Here is a 22,877-nt window from a genome sequence, read left to right on the forward strand (position 1 = left end):
TTATTTATTTATTTATTTATTTATTTATTTATTTATTTATTTATTTATTTATGGCTGTGTTGGGTCTTCGTTTCTGTGCGAGGGCTTTCTCCAATTGTGGCGAGCAGGGGCCACTCTTCATCGCAGTGCACGGGCCTCTCACTGTTGCGACCTCTCCCGTTGTGGAGCACAGGCTCTCAGACACGCAGGCTCAGTAGTTGTGACTCACGGGCCTAGTTGCTCCGCGGCATGTGAGATCTTCCCAGACCGGGGCTCGAACCCACGCCCCCTGCATTGGCAGGCAGATTCTTAACCACTGCGCCACCAAGGAAGCCCTCCAATTTTTTTTTGTAAATAAGAATGCCAGTCGTATTTGATTAGGGCCCACACTAATGACCTCATTTTGACTTGATTATCTCTATAAGGACCCTATCTACAAATAAGGTCATATTCTGAGGTAATGGGAGTTAGGGATTCAATATATGAATTTGTGGGGGATAAAATTCAACCTACAACAGAACATTCTGAGCAAAAGGAGGAGAAGCCATGGTTCTAAGGAATTGATTCACCCATTAAATATTCACGTAATGAGTGACTGCTGTATGCCCTGCACTGTGCTAAGATTGGAAGTATCACATGGATAAATTAGTCCTGGGTGGGGAGGCAGGGGGATGCAGCCAGCCTATCCCTGAACATTGGCCACCTGGAAGAGGCTGGAACTTGATTGCCCTGCAGGCTGCTCTGTCTCTTCCAAAGGGCCTTGGACAGAGATTTCTAATCTACACCCTTTGCAGCTGTCTTTTATTAGGAAAGAGAATTATAACAGGGACCAAGGCCTCCACACCTGATAAGGACACCAACCTCAGGCCAAGAACATGAACAGACAAGCCATATTCTTAGTTCTGGGAGCCTTAATAATAATAGCTTTTCTTTAACAAGACACTACTCTGTGCCAGAACCCATGTATTCCACATACCTACTCCTCCCTGCAATCCTGCAAGATAGCTGTAAGAGCTGGGGAAACAGTGCTTAGGGGAGTAAGTAATTTGCCCAAAGTCGCACATCTGGTTAGTGACAAAACAAATTCAGAACCAGGCCCTTCTGACTCCAGAATGCAGACTTGCTCCACCACTTGATGCTACTTCTCTTGGTCAGAGGGCTGGAGAAGTACTCCCTGGCTATACGCTTTCCCACCTCACCCCGCCCCCAAAACATCTGTGCCCAGGATCTGAATCCCCTTGGAAGGTCTCAGGAGATGCCAGACAAACTGAGAACATTGGCTATTCTTTTAAGTCTGAAAATAACCGTCACCTGTCTTCCTAAAGATAATTAAGTCCACACTTATTCCTATGAGTGGGGGAGAAAAATGGAAGAGCATTTGGGGGCACTTTTAAGCTTAAGGCAATCACTTCTTGCCTGTCCAGGGGATGCGTTACTTTAATTACATGTGTTTCTTAAAGCTATCAGACTCGGTTTGGTTGGTTTCTGGGTGTGTCTATCAATGGGACAATGGTTACGGTGAAAGTTACTCTCACAATCATCTCAGCCTGATGGGAATGCCCAGAGGATGAGGCCCAGGTGGTTCATGCCTGCAGGTAAGAGCGGAGATCAGGATGAAATAAAGGCAAAGCAGGCTTGGGATGCAAGGGACGAATCCCCATTGTAGGGGTCCTCAGGGAGTGACCAGGAACCTACACCCTTTGGCTACCAAGAAATGCTCCTGTGTGTTTCTGACGTCCCCTAACACAATGCGCAGTAAGACCACACTGATGCCAGGTCCTAGGAGTACTGGGACCTAGGACCACCTTGTAGCTTTTACTGTATAAATTTGTTAACTTCAGTAACTTCCCCCACACCTCACTTGTCCATGTTTAGGGGATATTGATTCTGTTTAACATTATCTTAATTACATGTAACCGGGAAAGAAAACCAATTGTAGAAAACCGCCAACACTGCCCTCAAAACCAAGCATAAATTACTGTTGATGCGATGGTAGTTTGAGATGATCCATTGTTCTTGCTTCTTCCTGCTCTCCATTTGCCCAAATTTTTTTTTTTTTAATTTTTACTGGGATAGAGTTGATTTACAACATTGTGTTAATTTCAGGTGTACAGCAAAGTGAATCAGTTATACGTATACATATATCCACTCTTTTTTTTAGATTCTTTTCCCATATAGGCCATTACAGAGTATTGAGTAGAGTTCCCTGTGCTATGCAGTAGGTCTTTATTAGTTATCTATTTTATATATAGTAGTGTGTATACCAAATATTTTAAAGTAGATTTTTTTCCTGGATTCTCTCAGATGCAAATGGATTTGTGAAACTGTTTGGAAAGCTGGACACTTACAAGTATTTATCCATAAGACTGTACCGAATCTCGGCAGGAAAAGCCGGGAGCCACCTGCCCAGGCCCAGAGCGACTCACTGCAAAGTTCCCAACAAATAAATAAATAAGTCAGCCAGCTTTCCTGAGAAACAAGTCAGCCCTCTGATCTCCCGTTCATTTATTTGCAGGGCTCATTAATATAACATCACTGCAACAAACAGCTAATGGGGGATGGTGTCAGGATGAATAATGGAGTTACTCTGCTGAGATAACAATTAGGTTTTTGAATGTACTATCAGCTAAGACAGAGCCAGCAAGGATTCAGCAAGGTAGGAGAGCTGGTGTCGCCGATGCTGTAGATTCCTGCAGGGCTCATCAGCTGGGCTCTAGCCTGCCGTGAAGAGTGTGCACATACTTGCTCTCATGCACACGTGCTTGCGTGCTCACACACACACACACACACACACACACACACACACCAAGTTGGAAAAGAGTGTGACAGTTTGCCATCTTGGATCCAGCATCCAGGTGCCTTTGGGAGCCAGGCTGAGCTCAAAATTTGCAGGCACAAAGTTGGCATCACTGCTCTAAAGTCAGGAAAACTCTAAGCAACAGGAAAGGAGTAACTGGATTAGTCAGGAGAGGATTAGCTGTCTACATACCCACAATTGTCCTCACTGGCCTGTCCTGATTAGGGGGCTGCTCAGGGCAGAACCCTCCTGATCCCAATCTCAGACACAGGAGCTTTTCAGACAAAGCGTGGCCATCAGTTGGGGATACTCCACCCTGGGGCGACTACTCTGGGACCGCCTCCCTTGGCTGCTCTGGGAGGATCTGACGTCAGTCTCTCCCATCTCCTCTTAAGAACACAGTCTAGGGTGCTGACAGCCTGCTGGAGACATGGCAAGAGCTGCACAGGCCCGTCAGAGAGGCAGCCAAAACCGTGCTGGGCAACCTCCGCAGCCGGCACTTCCCCTCCGCAGGTCGGCTCTCTGCCCCTCCCCTGAGCCCCACCAAGAACAATACCCAGAGGTTCCACCCGCCTGGGATGCTTATAAAAATGAAGCCACTTTTCCTCTGGACCTCAACAGACCTGGCGCCTGTCCAAATTTCTTAATCATAAAATAATAATGAGAAAAATGATAGATAACATTCACCGAATGCTTACCTGGCACGTAGCACTGCTAACTTAGCACCTCATGTATATTATCTCGTTTAGACTTTACAACAACTTTTATGAGATGGAAGCTATTATCATTAGTCCCACTTTACAGACAAGGAAACCAAGGCAGTTTGAAGTGTGATACCTTTCTTAATGTCACACTGCTAGTGAGTTTTAGAACTAGGAGTTAACCTTCAGCTACTTGACTCTAGAACTCCCATGTTTGACCCATATAGCATCCTTCATCTCTTTCCTGGGCTCACTTAGACAAATAGAACACTCAATCCACAGGGCTGGAAGAGGAAATGGTGCGGGCATCAAGCTCTTCATCAAGCCTGCTGCAGAGATGGGAAGCAAGCCGTAGTCCCCACCCCAAGCATCATTTAAGGAGACTGGAATGCACAGGGAGAGATGACCCAGCGGCAAGGCCGAGGGGAGTGTGGGCATTCACAGGGGCAGGGCCAGAGAGGAGGGAGGGTGGAAGCTGAGAAGTTCGGAGAGATGGTGGTCCCAGCAAAGCCATCTCCAGAGCTCCTTGGAAAGCAGCAAGCATGGCCTTAACCATGGGAGGGGGGCTGGGGGACCTACGCAGAGGGGCCCACAGGCAGGCTGGGTCATGGGTTCTCATGGCTGATGATCTCGGGGCAGTCCCAGGCAGAAGGATAGTAACTCAGGCATTGTGGTGTGGAGGCTTGAGGCACAGGTTAGATAGACCACTCACAGTGTAACCTTGAGCAAATTACTTAACCTCTCTGGGACACAGTTCCCCATCTGTAAAATGAGAATACTACTAGTGCTTCCTTCATAGTTTGTTGTGAGCCCTAAATGAGATAAAATATATAAGGCCCTTGGCACAATACCTGGCTCATGATAAGTACTTAATAAATGGGGCTTCCCTGGTGGCGCAGTGGTTGAGAATCTGCCTGCCAATGCAGGGGACACAGGTTCGAGCCCTGGTCTGGGAAGATCCCACATGCCGCGGAGCAACTAGGCCCGTGAGCCACAATTACTGAGCCTGCGCGTCTGGAGCCTGTGCTCCGCAACAAGAGAGGCCGCGATAGTGAGAGGCCTGCACACAGCGATGAAGAGTGGCCCCCGCTTGCCGCAACTAGAGAAAGCCCTCGCACAGAAACGAAGACCCAACACAAGCAAAAATAAATAAATACATAAAAATTTAAAAATAAATAAATAAATAAATAAATAAATGAAAAGAAAATGGTAGGCATCATTATCAGACTCTTCAGTAACCTGGAGCTGATGCCCGTTTCTGTCTTCTCTGCCATCACATCTATGAGGCAGGAGATATAAGCAGAGGAAGACAGGGTCTCTAGGACAGGAGCCGGGCTTCATGAGGCTCCCACCATGAAGGGGTTCTCCTTTGAGCCCTTAAACATCTACCCTGGGGCTTCCGTGGTGGCGCAGTGGTTGAGAATCTGCCTGCCAATGCAGGGGACACGGGTTCGAGCCCTGGTCTGGGAAGATCCCACATGCCGCGGAGCAACTAGGCCCGTGAGGCACAATTACTGAGCCTGCGCGTCTGGAGCCTGTGCTCCGCAACAAGAGAGGCCGCGATAGTGAGAGGCTCGTGCACCGCGATGAAGAGTGGCCCCCACTTGCCACAACTAGAGAAAGCCCTCGCACAGAAACAAAGACCCAACACAGCCATAAATAAATAAATAATAATAAAAAAAATCTACCCTGTAGGAGGCCCCAACTCCATCTCTCCAAGGTTCTGCCTGAGCTCAGGAATGGCCCACCCGGCACTCCCCAGGCTGCCAAGCCCCTGGGCCTCCAGCACCTCCCACTCTGCTCCCTGGTGCAGCCCTTCGGAGCTCCCCAGCTGTAATTAATCGCTGCATCTACTCTTGCCCTTGGACGGCTTTGTGGCACAGTTCCCTCCGAACTGTTCAATTAGCGGCTGCAAGAATCAGGGCGAGTGCACCATCACAGTGGCTGTTTTCCAGGTCAAGGCACCCACAGTGGAAAACAAACCTGACACAGTCTGGCAGGAATACAGGTTTGGTTGGAATGCTCAGGTGTGCGGCAGGCTCAGTTGGGCTGTGCTGCTGACAGGTGAGGTCTGAGGAGATGGGGAAGCGGCTTCCCAAATCAGGGGCTCCAGGCATCTTTGAGAGGACCCAGCAGGAGATAGGAGTCTCCTGGTTAGTCCCCTCCCATCAGCACATGCCAGCCTCATCCCACATCCTACTGGCCTATTCACCTGAACTTAAGGTGACCAGATCAGGGACATGGCCTGGACTGGGACCAGCCACCTCTACCTGGGCGTGGTCTGTGACTGCTTCTGGGACAGGGCTTAGGGGCTGCTGGACTGAGCCCTCTGCGCTAATGTGTTTCCCACGTTTTCCTTCTGAATCCTGCAAATAGACAAACTTTTAATTCTACAACCAGTTAAAAAGCCAATACGCTTAAGGTAATAACAACTTAATGTCCCATTAAGATTCAAATAAAGGGTTCATTAGGAAAGAGACAATAGTAGAGTGTAAGTTGACTAAAATGGGGGAAGGAACTCCAGGTAGTGAAAAAAAGCACTTGGGAAAAATAAAGGCTTACCCTCCCTCTGGGATTTGCCCAGGGTCAGCCTGGCTGATGGCGTGTGGGACGCGCTAATGGAAATGGTTGGCTCAGACCTCGTTTGCTGCAAATCCGCAGACCTTTGCTCAAGCCACAAGCCTGCTTGGAGTCCCTACACTCTCAGAGGATGCATGGATATCCAAGGGTCCAGAGAAAAGCCTCTGAAATGATCAAAGGACCTGGAAAACAAGAGCTTCCAACAAAAGGCTAACAGAATTGCAGAAGCGCAGACCAGAGGCGACTTGATTGCTGTCTTCAGTATCTGAAAGAGATTTGATGAGGAGGCAACTGTTGAGTCCTCCATTCGATGAGGAATCACAGCAGAAATTGGCTTAAATTAAACTAAGAGAGATTGCAGGAAGAACTTCTTAATGCTTCTGATGTGAAAATACTGCATCACTCCCAAGCGACACGTAGGCATCTCCATTCTTACAGTGGTCATTCAAGAACACAGTTTGTACTAGAATCCTCTTGAGACCACCTTTTCCCAGGAATAGAGAACTGGAGATATTTCTTGACAGCTGCTGTGTCCCAGGCAGTGTGCTATGTATCAGGTTACTAAGAGAAAGCAAGGTCCCTGTCCCCAGATAGTTATTGCCTTCTTGAGAAAAGACGCAATTACAGTCCGGTGGCTGTTGCGTCTTGGGGTGTAGGCAAAGGGGCTACTAAATCTTCCTGAGGAGGCTAGAGAAAGACTTTCTGAGGACGTGTCATTAGCAGAGCCTTGCAAGAGGGGTAAGCATTTGTCAGTGTCATGCTTGACCGGCAGAGGGAACCACAGGTCAAATGCACATGGGCTTTACCCCCTATAGCCATGGGGACCCCCAGCTCCCCCTGGGAGCCTGCATAGTACATAAGAGAGGGGAACTGGAGGTCTAGGAGGGGGCAAGGGGGAGCACACAGAGAGAGTCAGCACAGAGCCTAGGGGAGACCCTCAGACACCCCCTGCACCCTGACTCAGCAGCTGCTTCTGGGCTCTTCTCTCCCTCCTCCCCTACTTCTGGCTCTCCCTTCTGAGGTCCACAGAGGAGAATGTAAATAGATCTCAGGTCCACAGTATGTGCTGAAAAACATGGGGCTGAAATTCGGCCATATCGAAAGATCTTCCCAGATGATTTCACAGGTTTTCAGCTCCCTTTCCCCTCTCTCCACACCCCCACTACACACTCACACACACACTCACACACACCCCAAACTGTCAAACCATTTGTTTGCGTGGGCGTCTTATTCAGAATTACTTTCCTGAAAGAATCCATTGAGTTCACTGGGAAATGCTGTGCCTTACCCCAGAATGGCTAATAGCTGGGGGCAAAGAAGCGGCAAGAAGGGAGGGAGGGAAGAATGAAGACGATTTTAGATACGGCCAGTGTCCTCCCAAATTTATTCTGGGTGAAAGGGTGATGTCTGGTTCAGAATATGCTTCTGTGCGGAGCCCAGAAGCCACCAACGCTGAGACCCTGCCCTGGGCAGCACGGCCACTCCCCGTCCAAGCTCAGGTTTTCTCCAATCAACCCACGAGTGACTCTCTCTGCCCTGGGTCACCCCACCATCCACCATCTATGTTATGAGTTCCCTGGACCAGGTGTCCTCCTTCCGGATAAATAGGAAGATTCCCATCACCTCTAAGCTCCCGCCAACACCACCATCCCATGTTTTTGTGATCTAGGAAGGAACAGGTGGAGGGGGGACGCAAGGAAGGAAACTGCCAATTATCAAGACCTACTTTCGAAACCACCATCATATTAGGGACTTTCCAAATGTTGTCTCATTTCACGTTCACAACATCCCTGTGAGGCAAGCATTGTTATCTGTTTTCTGATAAGGACACTGAGACTGAAGGTCACCTAGCTCATAAGTATCAGAGCTGGAATTCAAATTCAAGTCTGTCTCACTCGAGAGCTTACTCTCTTCCTGCTACAGACACTGCCCAAGCATCAGAAGGTCTCCCTTCCACACCACAGAGTAGCCAGCAGCCCGAGGGCCATCTAAAACTAGAAGCAGAGACGTGAGGATCTGGCTGCCATCCTGGCCATATCTTGGTTTCCCCTCTGTCTGTGGGGGAATGTCTATAACTGCAGCCTGCCCTTTCACCCCCATCTCTGTGGGAGGTTAGCTCTCCCCTCCCCTATGGCCCCCCAACTCCTTCCAGAGCTGAAAGACCTTCCTGGGAGTTCTGCAAGCAGTAATATGGGACTCCACCGACTTGCCTCCTTATAGACCCACGTGGAGAGGCCAGACTTGGCCCCCAAGAGAACCAAGTTTTCTGGGTGCCACGCTGGGTGTCCTGCAACCTAACACTGCTTTGAAGAGAGAGCCTTGGAGGCTGTCTCCAGGGTAGAGCACTGCCTGGTATGAAGCGGTATCTGAAGAATCCTATTCACTCCCTCTCTGGAGGATAAATTCTTTTCCTTCAAGCCTCCCCTCTAGAGCCTCTCCTCAATTCTTGGTCCTGGGGAGAAATGAGGAAAGCAGGGTGCCTTGGATTTCACCACCACACAGACAGGGCTTTGGTAGACCCTGATACTCATTCTCACAGTCACCTGGAAGCCCTCAGGTGGCAGAGGGTGTGTCTCACAGGACTCCTCCCTCCGTTCCTTTGCACGCTGAGCCCAGACCTCCACCTTGACTCTCTCTGATTTTTAAGATGGGGGAGAACTAATGACACGGGCAAAGGCACAGATCTTTATAGTGTGTTGTGTATATGGGAACTGCTGGGATCTGGGTAGCACATGGTGGATACAGTATAAGACGGCAGATGTGGCTGAAGAAGTAACAAACATCAGAATGTGGAGGACCAGGCCAGGAATTAGGGACTAAGCCTGCACAGTGGTCAGAGCCATTGAAGGCCTTTAGAGCAAGTGACTAGTAACCAGAGCAGGTATGTGTTCATGAAGGCCACCTGGCCATGTGAAGAAGTCAGATCTCATGGAGGAAGACAAAGGCCCTTGCAGTTAGTGTGGGTGAGAGGTGATGCAGCCCTGCTTATCGCCTACGCTGGAACCAGAGCAGGGCACAGATTCAAAAGACACCTGGGAGACTTCCCTTGTGTCACAGTGGATAAGAATACGCCTGCCAAAGCAGGGGACACGGGTTCGATCCCATATGCTGTGGAGCAACTAAGCCCATGCGCCTCACCTACTGAGCCTGCGCTCAAGAGCCCGCGAGCCACGACTACTGAGCCCGCGTGCCACAACTACTGAAGCCCACGCACCTAGAGCCCATGCTCCACAACAAGAGAAGCCACCACAATGAAAAGCCCACGCACCGCAATGAAGAGTAGCCCCTGTTCACCACAACTAGAGAAAGCCCACACACAGCAACAAAGACCCAATGCAACCAAAAAAAAAAAAAAAAATTAAGTTAAATCTTAAAAAAAAAAAAAAGACACCTGGGAGTAAGAACCAATGGTCCCTATATTTATTATACATGGGAGGGGAGGGAAAGGAGGCAGTCGAAGATGCTTGCAAAATTCCTGGCTGGGTGCACAGTGGTTCCATTAACCTTGAGAAAGGATCTGGGAGGATAATCAGGTTGGGGGTGGAAGGAGGGAAAATTAAGAGTTCATTTTTAGACATGGTGAAATTTGAGGTGCCTGAGGGACATACGTGTGGAAGTCGAGATGTCCGGTAGCAATTAGATATATGGATATGGAGCTCAGGAGAGAGGTCTGAGCCAGCAATATAGATTTAGAAGGCATCAGTAATGGAGACCTTGGGAATCCTCTTGCAAATCAAGTGCTCACCACCTCATCTATGTTTTGGAAATCCAGACTTTTATACATCAGTTTTGTCTTAAGCAAGAAAGAGGAAACTACATCCCATGTAAGCCCCAGGGCATGGTGGCTGCTGAGTGCTTTGACCCCCAAACTCCTTCACCACCTCCCCAGGTGCTGGTGGCACAGCACATAGTGTGTGCTGTATGGGGAAGAGCCACATGGACCCAGTATTACCCAGGCACTTTCCAGTGACCCATGAGGATGCTAATTCTCCCAGCTGTTAGCTGGACCCATCTCTTTGACATGTGTCTTCATGCCAAGATTATAATGCTTGCACATATTAATATTTTTGTAAGTCTTCCTTCTCTAAACAGTATAAGCTGGTTTATGCTTCTGGGCAGCTCTGTGCTAACAAATGAACCCTACAGCCCCCCAAGTGCCATGACCGTGTCTCTGCCACAGACCCTCGAATGTCAGAAGAGGACACTGCAGAGTCTTCACAGCAGGAGGAGGCTGCCCTAAGGGCCTGCCAACTCCACTGAATATCCCCAGTACAATCCCCGCATGCTACCTGCAAGACGGAAATATTTTTAGGCTTTCCAGAAAGATCTCATTTCAGTTTTTCTTTTTTTTTTTTTAAGATTTTTAGAAATTTCATGTAATGTCTGAAACATTTATATTAACATATTTCCATACAAATAACCCAATGAAATTTTAGTATTATTGTTTTGTTTGTTTTTTTATACTGCAGGTTCTTATTAGGCATCAATTTTATACACATCAGTGTATACATGTCAATCCCAATCGCCCAATTCAGCACACCACCATCCCCACCCCACCGCAGTTTTCCCCCCTTGGTGTCCATATGTCCATTCTCTACATCTGTGTCTCAACTTCTGCCCTGCAAACTGGATCATCTGTACCATTTTTCTAGGTTCCACATACATGCATTAATATACGATATTTGTTTTTCTCTTTCTGACTTACTTCACTCTGTATGACAGTCTCTAGATCCATCCACGTCTCAACAAATGACTCAATTTCGTTCCTTTTTATGGCTGAGTAATATTCCATTGTATATATGTACCACCTCTTCTTTATCCATTCGTCTGCTGATGGGCATTTAGGTTGCTTCCATGACCTAGCTATTGTAAATAGTGCTGCAATGAACATTCGGGTGCATGTGTCTTTTTGAATTACGGTTTTCTCTGGGTATATGCCCAGTAGTGGGATTGCTGGGTCATATGGTAATTCTATTTTTAGTTTTTTAAGGAACCTCCATATTGTTCTCCATAGTGGCTGTATCAATTTACATTCCCACCAACAGTGCAAGAGGTTTCCCTTTTCTCCACACCCTCTCCAGCATTTGTTGTTTGTAGATTTTCTGATGATGCCCATTCTAACAGGAGTGAGGTGATACCTCATTGTAGTTTTGATTTGCATTTCTCTAATATTAGTGATGTTGAGCATCTTTTCATGTGTTTCGTGGCCGTCTGTATGTCTTCTTTGGAGAAATGTCTATTTAGGTCTTCTGACCATTTTTGGATTGGGGTGTTTGTTTCTTTAATATTGAGCTGAATGAGCTGTTTATATATTTTGGCGATTAATCCTTTGTCCGTTGATTCATTTGCAAATATTTTCTCCCATTCTGAGGGTTGTCTTTTCGTCTTGTTTATGGTTTCCTTTGCTGTGCAAAAGCTTTGAAGTTTCATTAGGTCCCACTTGTTTATTTTTGTTTTTATTTCCATTACTCTAGGAGGTGGATCAAAAAAGATCTTGCAGTGATTTATGTCAAAGAGTGTTCTTCCTATGTTTTCCTCTAAGAGTTTTATAGTGTCCAGTCTTAGATTTAGGTCTCTAATCCATTTTGAGTTTATTTTTGTGTATGGTGTTAGGGAGTATTCTGATTTCATTCTTTTACATGTAGCTGTCCAGTTTTCCCAGCACCACTTATTGAAGAGACTGTCTTTTCTCCATTGTATATCTTTGCCTCCTTTGTCATAGATTAGTTGACCATAGGTGGGTGGGTTAATCTCTGGGCTTTCTATCTTGTTCCATTGATCTATGTTTCTGTTTTTGTGCCAGTACCATATTGTCTTGATTACTGTAGCTTTGTAGTATAGTCTGAAGTCAGGGAGTCTGATTCCTTCAGCTCCATTTTTTTGCCTCAAGACTGCTTTGGCTATTCGGGGTCTTTTGTGTCTCCATACAAATTTTAAGATGATTTGTTCTAGCTCCATAAAAAATGCCATTGGTAATTTGATAGGGATTGCATTGAATCTGTAGATTGCTTTGGGTAGTATACTCATTTTCACAATGTTGATTCTTCCAATCCAAGAACATGGTATATCTCTCCATCTGTTGGTATCATCTTTAATTTCTTTCATTGGTGTCTTATAGTTTTCTGCATACAGGTCTTTTGTCTGCCTAGGTAGGTTTATTCCTAGGTATTTTATTCTTTTTGTTGCAGTGGTAAATGGGAGTGTTTCCATAATTTCTCTTTCAGATTTTTCATCATTAGTGTATAGGAATGCAAGAGATTTCTGTGCATTCATTTTGTATCCTGCAACTTTACCATATTCATTCATTAGCTCTAGCAGTTTTCTGGTGGCAGTTTTAGGATTCTCTATGTATAGTATCATGTCATCCGCAAACAGTGACAGTTTTACTTCTTCTTTTCCAATTTGTATTCCTTTTATTTCTTTTTCTTCTCTGATTGCCGTGGCTAGGACTTCCAGAACTATGTTGAATAATAGTGGTGAGAGTGGACATCCTTGTCTCGTTCCTGATCTTAGAGGAAATGCTCTCAGTTTTTCACCATTGAGAATGATGTTTGCTGTGGGTTTGTCATATATGGCCTTTATTATGTTGAGGTAGGTTCCCTCTATGCCCACTTTCTGGAGAGTTTTTATCAGAAATGGGTGTTGAATATTGTCAAAAGCTTTTTCTGCATCTATTGAGATGATCATATGGTTTTTATTCTTCAGTTTGTTAATATGGTGTATCACATTGATTGATTTACGTATATTGAAGAATCCTTGCATCCCTGGGATAAATCCCACTTGATCGTGGTGTATGATCCTTTTAATGTGTTGTTGGATTCTGTTTGCTAGTACTTTGTTGAGGATTTTTGCATCTATATTCATCAGTGATATTGGTCTGTAATTTTCTTTTTTTGTAGTGTCTTTGTCTGGTTTTGGTATCAGGGTGATGGTGGCCTCATAGAATGAGTTTGGGAGTGTTCCTTCCTCTGCAAATTTTTGGAAGAGTTTGAGAAGGATGGGTGTTAGCTCTTCTCTAAATGTTTGATAGAATTCACCTGTGAAGCCATCTGGTCCTGGACTTTTGTTTGTTGGAAGATTTTTAATCACAGTTTCAATTTCATTACTTGTGATTGGTCTGTTCATACTTTCTATTTCTTCCTGATTCAGTCTTGGAAGGTTATACCTTTCTAAGAATTTGTCCATTTCTTCCAGGTTGTCCATTTTATTGGCATAAAGTTGCTTGTAGTAGTCTCTTAGGATGCTTTGTATTTCTGCGGTGTCTGTTGTAACTTCTCCTTTTTCATTTCTGATTTTATTGATTTGAGTCCTCTCCCTCTTTTTCTTGATGAGTCTGGCTAATGGCTTATCACTTTTGTTTATCTTCTCAAAGAACCAACTTTTAGTTTTATTGATCTTTGCTATTGTTTTCTTTGTTTCTATTTCATTTATTTCTGCTCTGATCTTTATGATTCCTTTCCTTCTGCTAACTTTGGGTTTTGTTTGTTCTTCTTTCTCTAGTTTCTTTAGGTGTAAGGTTAGATTGTTTACTTGAGATTTTTCTTGTTTCTTTAGGTAGGCTTGTATAGCTATAAACTTCCCTCTTAGAACCGCTTTTGCTGCATCCCATAGGTTTTGGGTCGTCGTGTTTTCATTGTCATTTGTCTCTAGGTATTTTTTTATTTCCTCTTTGATTTCTTCAGTGATCTCTTGGTTATTTAGTAACGTATTGTTTAGCCTCCATGTGTTTGTCTTTTTTACGTTTTTTTCCCTGTAATTCATTTCTAATCTCATAGTGTTGTGGTCAGAAAAGATGCTTGATATGATTTCAATTTTCTTAAATTTACTGAGGCTTGATTTGTGACCCAAGATGTGATCTGTCCTGGAGAATGTTCCGTGCGCACTTGAAAAGAACGTGTAATCTGCTGTTTTTGGATGGAATGTCCTATATATATCAATTAAATCTATCTGGTCTATTGTGTCATTTAAAGCTTCTGTTTCCTTATTTATTTTCATTTTGGATGATCTGTCCATTGGTGTAAGTGAAGTGTTAAAGTCCCCCACTATTATTGTGTTACTGTCGATTCCCTCTTTTATAGCTGTTAGCAGTTGCCTTATGTATTGAGGTGCTCCTATGTTGGGTGCATATATATTTATAATTGTTATATCTTCTTCTTGGATTGATCCCTGGATCATTATGTAGTGTCCTTCCTTGTCTCTTGTAACATTCTTTATTTTAAAGTCGATTTTATCTGATATGAGTATAGCTACTCCAGCTTTCTTTTGATTTCCATTTGCATGGAATATCTTTTTCCATCCCCTCACTTCCAGTCTGTATGTGTCCCTAGGTCTAAAGTGGGTCTCTTGTAGACAGCATATATATGGGTCTTGTTTTTGTATCCATTCAGCCAGTCTATGTCTTTTGGTTGGGGCATTTAATCCATTCACGTTTAAGGTAATTATCGATATGTATGTTCCTATGACCATTTTCTTAATTGTTTTGGGTTTGTTTTTGTAGGTCCTTTTCTTCTCTTGTGTTTCCCACTTAGAGAAGTTCCTTTAGCATTTGTTGTAGAGCTGGTTTGGTGGTGCTGAATTCTCTTAGCTTTTGCTTGTCTGTAAAGCTTTTGATTTCTCCATCAAATCTAAATGAGATCCTTGCCGGGTAGAGTAATCTTGGTTGTAGGTTCTTCCCTTTCATCACTTTAAGTATATCATGCCACTCCCTTCTGGCTTGTAGAGTTTCTGCTGAGAAATCAGCTGTTAACCTTATGGGAGTTCCCTTGTATGTTATTTGTCGTTTTTCCCTTGCTGCTTTCAATAATTTTTCTTTGTCTTTAATTTTTGCCACTTTGATTACTACGTGTCTCGGCGTGTTTCTCCTTGGGTTTATTCTGTATGGGACTCTCTGCGCTTCCTGGACTTGGGTGGCTATTTCCTTTCCCATGTTAGGGAAGTTTTTGACTATAATTTCTTCAAATATTTTCTCGGGTCCTTTCTCTCTCTCTTCTCCTTCTGGGACCCCTATAATGTGAATGTTGTTGCGTTTAATGTTGTCCCAGAGGTCTCTTAGGCTGTCTTCATTTCTTTTCATTCTTTTTTCTTTAGGCTGTTCCACAGCAGTGAATTCCACCATTCTGTCTTCCAGGTCACTTATCCGTTCTTCTGCCTCAGTTATTCTGCTATTGATTCCTTCTAGTGTAGTTTTCATTTCAGTTATTGTATTGGTCATCTCTGTTTGTTTGTTCTTTAATTCTTCTAGGTCTTTGTTAATCATTTCTTGCATCTTCTCAATCTTTGCCTCCATTCTTATTCCGAGGTCCTGGATCATCTTCGCTATCATTATTCTGAATTCTTTTTCTGGAAGGTTGCCTATCTCCACTTCATTTAGTTGTTTTTCTGGGGTTTTTTCTTGTTCCTTCATCTGGTACATAGCCCTCTGCCTTTTCATCTTCTCTGTCTTTCTGTAACTGTGGTTTTTGGTCCACAGGCTGCAGGATTGTAGTTTTTCTTGCTTCTGTTGTCTGCCCTCTGGTGGTTGAGGCTAAGAGGCTTGATGGGAGGCTCTGGTGGTGGGTAGAGCTGACTGTTGCTGTGGCGGTCAGAGCTCAGTAAAACATTAATCCACTTGACTGTTGATGGGTGGGGCTGGGTTCCCTCCCTGTTGCTGTGGCGGTCAGAGCTCAGTAAAACCTTAATCCACTTGACTGTTGATGGGTGGGGCTGGGTTCCCTCCCTGTTGGTTGTTTTGCCTGAGGCAACCCAACACTGGAGGCTACCCGTGCTCTTTGGTGGGGTTAATGGCAGACTCTGGGAGGGCTCACGCCAAGGAGCACTTCCCAGAACCTCTGCTGCCAGTGTCCTTATCCCCACGGTGAAACAGAGCCACCACTCGCCTCTGCAGGAGACCCCCCAACACCAGCAGGTAGGTCTGGTTCAGTCTCCCCCAGGGTCACTGCTCCTTCCCCTGGGTCCCGATGCACACATTACTTTGTGTGTGCCCTCCAAGAGTGGGGTCTCTGTTTCCCCCAGTCCTGTCAAAGTCCTGCAATCAATTCCCACTAGGCTTCAAAGTCTGATTCTCTAGGAATTCCTCCTCCCGTAGCCGGACCCCCAGGTTGGGAAGCCTGACGTGGGGCTCAGAACCTTCACTCCAGTGGGTGGACTTCTGTGGTACGGGGGGCGTGCGATCGGCCCGAGGTTATCTAGAGTCACCAAAGCCGCCGGCGCCCACCCCCCCGGCCGGGGCCGGAGGGAGGCTGACCGGGTTGGTCTTGATCTGATAAATGCACGCATCCCCCCCCCCCCCCCCCCGCGAAGGGGGTCAGCGCCCGTCGGCATGTATTAGCTCTAGAATTACCACAGTTATCCAAGTCAGTTTTTCTTAAAGCTTGTAATTAACCGCAGCGAGCGAGAGAATGTATTTTTAAAAATAAAAGTGGAGGCTTCCGTGGTGGCGCAGTGGTTGAGAGTCTGCCTGCCGATGCAGGGGACACGGGTTCGAGTCCTGGTCCCGGAGGATCCCACATGCCGCGGAGCAGCTGGGCCCGTGCGCCACAACTACTGAGCCTGCGCGTCTGGAGCCTGTGCTCCGCACCAAGAGAGGCCGCGATAGTGAGAGGCCCACGCACTGCGATGAAGAGTGGCCCCCACTTGCCACAACTGGAGAAAGCCCTCACACAGAAACGAAGACCCAAGACAGCCATAAATAAATAAATAAATAAAATTTAAAAAATAAAAATAAAAAAATAAAAGTGGAGGAAAGAGAGCAAGCTGATCACCACAGTTCTGTAAGGGTTTCCAGTAGGTGGGTTCCTGGCATCCAGGTGGCTGGAGGAGGGGAGGGGGACCAGTGATGCTACTTCCTTCCTCCCGAATCTCTCCTGCAGGGGCATGGAGGCCACCCCTTTCCTGTTCCTCGTTATGAATAGCCACCTCCCAGAGCCCAGGAGGCCTGGGGACCTGAGGAAGTGGCACCAGGGGAGAGTGGAACAGCCAAGATCTAGTGTCGGTTGTTTTTAGAATCCTCAGGGACAGAAAAGCTATGGGGCTACCGGTTCCTCATGCCAGCTCCTTTCTCTCCAAATTGTCCTGCCTCCCCCCACCCGCCAAGGCCCAGTGCACAAAGTTGCCTCTGAGCACCGCCGTTCCCTCCCTTGATTCATCTCACAAATCTTGTTTATTTTTATTCATAAGGTGGGATATTTTATTCCCAGAGAAGGGAGTCAGAGCCACAGACAAGGTGACTTGGGTGAAGTGGGCCCCCGGATAAGAGAGTTCCCAGCCTGGGCCGGAAGGAGGGAAGGAGGCTGCACCGTCTAAGGTCTGCAGAAGAGGGTGGGAGATCAGGAGGTCTGAGTGGGAGTTGACCTGGCTGTGCAGCCAATGCACAAGAGCCCAGGAGTCAGCGGGCAGTGAGGGAGGAGGCCTGTCCCGGGGCCTCATCCCCAGCATCATCTCTTCTGTGTCTGCTATCACCTATTCGTGGCCAAGTTGGCGGCCGCATTCATGGTGCTTACATTACTGGAAGAGAGAAGTGCCCCTTTGGTGGAGACAGGAGCGGGGAAGAGTCTCCAGAGCCTTCTATAGCATTTTCGCCTGTACTCACCTCTAATCTCTGCCCAGAGGCCGCATCTGGAAGATTCTGGTGGACTCTTGGCCTTGACCAGCCCTCCTTGCCTCTCTCCCTCCCTTCCTGTCTTGCCTTTCTAATGGTGTAATGAAAAGAGTCCTGGACTTTTTTAAAACCATGTATACATGTTGTATGATGATATTAGAATAAGACCCCCCGCATCTCCTTCCAGTTCTGAAATTCCATGCTCCTGCCTACAGTTGGGTTCATATCTAATTTCCTCCTACTTTGGATAACTATGGGCCTCGAAGTAGGAGCTTATTCCCTGGGATCTGTTGGATCCTGAAGAGCTGCATTTTTCCTGGAGCCTGATCCATTCCCAGACAGAAATTTACACCTTAAAGCCGCCTGATTCTGCAGTTCCTTTTCCTGGTGGGTCAAAACAAAATCAGGCAGTCAGCATTTGGTGACTGAATTAAGAAATGAATAAATAAACGATCCTTGCTGCTGGGAAGCCAGCAAAATTTGGAAAATCAGAAAGCTATTTCTCTTCGGTACTAGCACGTGTCACAGGATTTTTTTTTGCAGAACAATGTCAAATATACTTTCCATCTTTGGTCATCCTCCACAGCAGTCCCTAATCTGGGACTCCTCTGAGCTCCCACAGCTTTTCCTTCAAATCTACCTTATCACTGTGTACCCTGCATCAGCATTATTTATGGCTCCCTTACCTCCTCCTCCTTGACCACTAAGTTCCTTGAGGGCAGATTTCCTGTTCTATTCATCATTGTAAACTCTACAGAGGCTAGCACCCAGGAGTGGCAAATCATAGCACAGTCACAATGACAAAGCCCTTTCAAGTTTACAGAATGCTCCCAGACACCCTCCGTTCGGGAGCTTCCAGGGAGAGGTTGGTTAGAGATGATTATCCTTCTTACCAACTAAGAAGAACTGAGGTTCAGAGAGATTCTGTGACTTGATCTGATCACAATCAGGCAATAAGCGAATTAAAGTACTGCCTTGAGCCAGTACTCTCTGATAATTTCTTTTTCATAAGTGGATGAATGAATGAATCATTGAATGGATGTCCTAAGAACCGATGAAGTAGGTACAACATGACAATGTCGGGATCCTAGATAAGTTGAAAAGTGGAGAAAACACACCCAGTTCCCCCAGATTCCAGGTGTCCCAAAGCCTTCCCGTGGGGAGGGAAATGGGTGCCACTGCCCCTACTCCTGTGACCGACCAGCTTTTCTCATCCCATTTCCCTCCCGCAGATTTTGACGGTGTCTGGACCCCCTGAAGGAGGGACCCGAGTGACCATCCATGGCGTGAACCTGGGCCTGGACTTCTCCGAGATCGCCCACCACGTGCAAGTGGCTGGGGTGCCCTGCACGCCCCTGCCGGGGGATTACATCATCGCTGAGCAGTGAGTCCAGTCCGCTCTGGCCCACCCTCTTCCCCCCCGGAGCTTCTGGGGGGGGGTCTCCCCTCTCCCTCTTCTGGGACTTCTCCAGGATCCATCTCCGATATCCCTCCTCCCATGGACCCCACTCCTTGAAGCCTTCCCAGGGCCCTCTCCTAGCCCATCTCCACTCTTCGAATATCCTATTCTGTTTGATTCCCGATTCCCTGGCTCCTCTGGCATCAGGGGTCCCGGTGCAATGCTTCCCCGCAGTTGGTCTTCTCCTGCCCACTGGCTAACTGAGCCACTTTCCCAGCCCGTCCATTCTCCTCCTCCTCCCTTTCCCCTGCCCCTCCCCCCGATAGCCCCCATTGGAATGCATCCTGCTCGGTGGGCTGCAGGCAACAATTTGTTTGGCTCATGGGGCTCTGACAGCAGCTTAATCTGAGCAGGGCCTCCGCCAGAGCAAATTCATTTATTTCACTAAGGGAAATGTCAGCTGGAAATTAGAAAATAAGCATGTAGCGGCGGACAGGCGAACGGGGCTCCAGAAGTGACATATGTTCCAATTTGGGGTGTTCATTTGGCAGTGGCGGCCGCTGTGAAGTTGGTGGGCAGGAGGTGGGCATGAAGTTAGGGGGATGCTGGGGGTGGGAGGGTAGAAGGAGTGATGCTTCCCCTCCTATGGAGAAAGGGAGGGGAGCAGCCAGATCCTTCTGCATGATTTATCTTGTAAAGTTGGGTCAAGTCACCCTGGTTCCACTGGGCACACAGCTCTGCAGGGGGTCCTGGGAACGTGACCATGAGCAGGGTTCCTCTCCTGTAGCTCCGCCCCTCACAGCCTCCCCAGAGCCAGCCTTTAGTAACAACCAGAAAAGTTGTTTCTTTTTTTCCAACCGTATGTTGGAAATGTTTCCATTTCCAACCTTAAAAATGACACTTCATCTTTCATCAGCACTTACACTTTCTCATCCATTCTCTTGCTTTTAATTGGTAAGGACTCTGAGAGGTAGACACTGTTATCACCCTTTTACAAAGCAGGAGAGAGTAAAAGACTTGGGAAGTGAAATGACTTCCCCTGTTCACTCAGTGCATAAGTGGCCATGGCAGAGTTGGAACTCAAGTCTCCTAACTTTTGGTTCAGGCCTCTTTCCGTTCCCTAACAGCCATGGGGCAAGACTCCTGGGTAAGAGTGGCCTGAAAATTCCATTATCCATCAGCCTGTGGCCTTCTGGGTCAGGGGCCATGATTCCAGTGTGGCCAGGGCAGGGTCGGAGTCAGAGGGGTGAGTTCCCCGACTTTGGGGACACCCAGCAGGGGAGAAGAAGGAGCTGCCTGATCCTGCAGACATTCAGATCCTGCAGACCTGACCCTTCACTGACAGCCTTGGCCCTTCAAGGAGTGAATCATAGAGGGAAGACGGGCTGGGTCTACAGGAAAGACATGAGGAAGAGGAAAGGGGGAAATGATATAAGTAGCGCTTCTGAGACAGAAGAGGAGGGGAAAGCTGTCGGGCTCGTCAAGATCAGATGGCTTTACAGAGCCCAGCACCCTGCCAGACCCAGCTAGACTCTCAGTCACACTGACCCCAGACCCACCTTGGCCTCAAGGAGCTGCCTTGGGCCACTGGACACAGGTCAAGTCTCCAACTTGGTGAGATGCCACAAGACTCCAAAGGAAAGGGTTCACGGGGGACTGAAGGGTAAGGCTTTGAATTGAGAGATGTAAATCTTGGGCAGCTGAACATGGAAATCGCATGAAAATTGGGATCCAAGGGTCTTCTAAATCCTGCCTCCTCTACCTGCCAGCCCTGAGACCTTAGCAAACTGTTTGGTCTCTCTAATCTTCATTGGTCCGATGGAAATCATGATCCCTACTGCATGGGTTTTGGGAGAGAATTCAGTAAGATGAAAATGTGAAGACTGTAACGTGCCATAGGAACATAAGGAAATATTGTTCTATTCAATATCTTTGAAATCAAATGCATCACACTCACCCAGGGCCCTGGAGAAGAAAGTTCCAAGAAAAACTAGAAGTGAGGATACAAAAGGAGCCCGGGGAGGTGAATGGTTGCCAGGGGTCCCTACCAAGGCCAGCAGTCACCCTAGAAAACCAGCCCCGTCATCTCCTCAGGCGCGGGGCGGGCAGGAGGCAGCAGGCACGTTCCTCACCTTGCCTGCACGCAGCCCTGGTTTCCAGCCATGCCAGGCTCATTACTGAGAGTTTGTTAACATCATTAAAGCCTCCATCTTGGGCAGTGAGCAGCAGGCACAATCATTATCGATATCTGTGAGAGATGGATTTGGCTAAATGGGCCCAGTGCAGAGTCCCGGGCACGGGCAGGATTAGCGGGCACGGTAATGACTCACCATATGCTTGTGCCGTGCCATCTATCACTCAGCAATTAGGTTAATGTTGGTTAAAGGGCCCCGCTTAGTCTTGCAATCAGTGCCCCGCAGGTCTGTGGAGGGCCAGATGATTCCATCACAGGATGTTTCCTGGGTGATGAGATGCAGGTTGAGGCTGCAGCTCAGCCCTGCCTGGGACAGGGGCTGTGTATGAGATGGACTCAGCCTGGGTCCTCAGACCCCCTCCCTCTCATCTGCTGCACCTGCAAACTCAACCATATCTTGATGGATGTTAGATGCTTGTGCTCCCCACCCCAAGGATGCACACTCACGGGGAGAAAGGCACCATCTTTGCCAATCTATGGGAGGTGGTGCAGTGTGAGGCGAGGGCACCGGGCTGGGTGCCAGGAGCTCAGCTATTGATGAGCTATGTGACTTTGGGCAAGTCTCTTTGCTCCCTGATCCTCAAATGTCTCATCTGGAAATGGGTATGTAGAAATGGACCTCTACAATCACTTCTATGGCCCTAGGATGTCAGGAGCAATAACTTCTATGCCCTATGGAATCTGCAACTCCCACCATTAGAAAGCTTATCTGGCACTATTGTGAATCCAGAAGCTCCTGTCCAGCAGGAGGAGTCAAGCCTCCCAATGTTGAAGCTAAATAACGATTAGAGAGTTATTTAGTCTAACTTCTCATTTTACAAGGAGAAACTTTAGGCATCCCCAGCTGTTGTCTCCTTATAATACACAGGGAGCCTAAAGCTACCAGGGACACCGAGAAGAGGCAGGAGGCCCCTAGAAGTCAAACCACAGGAACTTTGCTGACCTGTAAGGCCTGAATGAGGAAGTGGTGCCCACACCGCTGCCTGTGGTCATCTCCAACCAGGGAGGGACGGGGCGCAGGTGGTTATGTCTCAGAGCCTTAGGAACCCAGACAGGTCTACCCTACCTCCCCCTCCTCCAGCCCCAGCCCCCCAACAACCACCTCACCTCCATCCCGGCACGGCCACCATGTCCATCCTGTTCCTTCCACAAAAGACACAGAGAGAATTCCGCTGATTCTAGGGGCAGTAGAGTGTAATGGTCAAAGGCATGAGCTTCGGAGCCAGGCTGACCTGGATTTGAATCATGGCTCTGCCACTTCCCAGCACTATGGCCACAGATGAGTCACTTGGCTTCTGAGCCTTGGCTTCCTTGTCTATAAACATGGAGACAGTAAGACCCACCCTGTAGGATGCCTGAGGATGACACGAGATCCTCTCTGGTCCAGTGCCTGCCACACACAGCTCAACAAATTGTAGCTCATGTTATTGTTGAGGTACAGAATCTGCTTTGGCCTGACCCTCATTTCTCAATATAACCCTCTCCACTCCCTATAGCTGCCCTTGCTTCTTCCTTTAACCCTCTATCTTCTTGAGCTCGGAGAACAAATGCCAATAACAGATACACTCAAGGAGGCCTCTCCATCCTTCGCTGCGAGCACTGGGTCCCAGGAATAAAAAGGAAGAAGAGTT

At 47.3% G+C, this 22,877-nt stretch overlaps 1 protein-coding gene across 4 annotated transcripts in view; it reads left to right on the forward strand.

Annotated features, from left to right (window-relative positions):
• The window catches only part of PLXNA2 (plexin A2), a 227,872-nt gene that overhangs the window by 169,573 nt on the left and 35,422 nt on the right, over positions 1-22,877 (forward strand). For all 4 annotated transcript variants that reach the window (XM_068541516.1, XM_068541514.1, XM_068541513.1 and 1 more), the window contains exon 13: positions 18,886-19,037. In XM_068541516.1, coding sequence (XP_068397617.1) covers positions 18,886-19,037 — 152 coding nt within the window. The remainder of the gene's footprint in view (positions 1-18,885; positions 19,038-22,877) is intronic.

This window comes from Eschrichtius robustus, chromosome 3 (assembly GCF_028021215.1).
Source record: "Eschrichtius robustus isolate mEscRob2 chromosome 3, mEscRob2.pri, whole genome shotgun sequence".
Classification (NCBI taxonomy): domain Eukaryota; kingdom Metazoa; phylum Chordata; class Mammalia; order Artiodactyla; family Eschrichtiidae; genus Eschrichtius; species Eschrichtius robustus.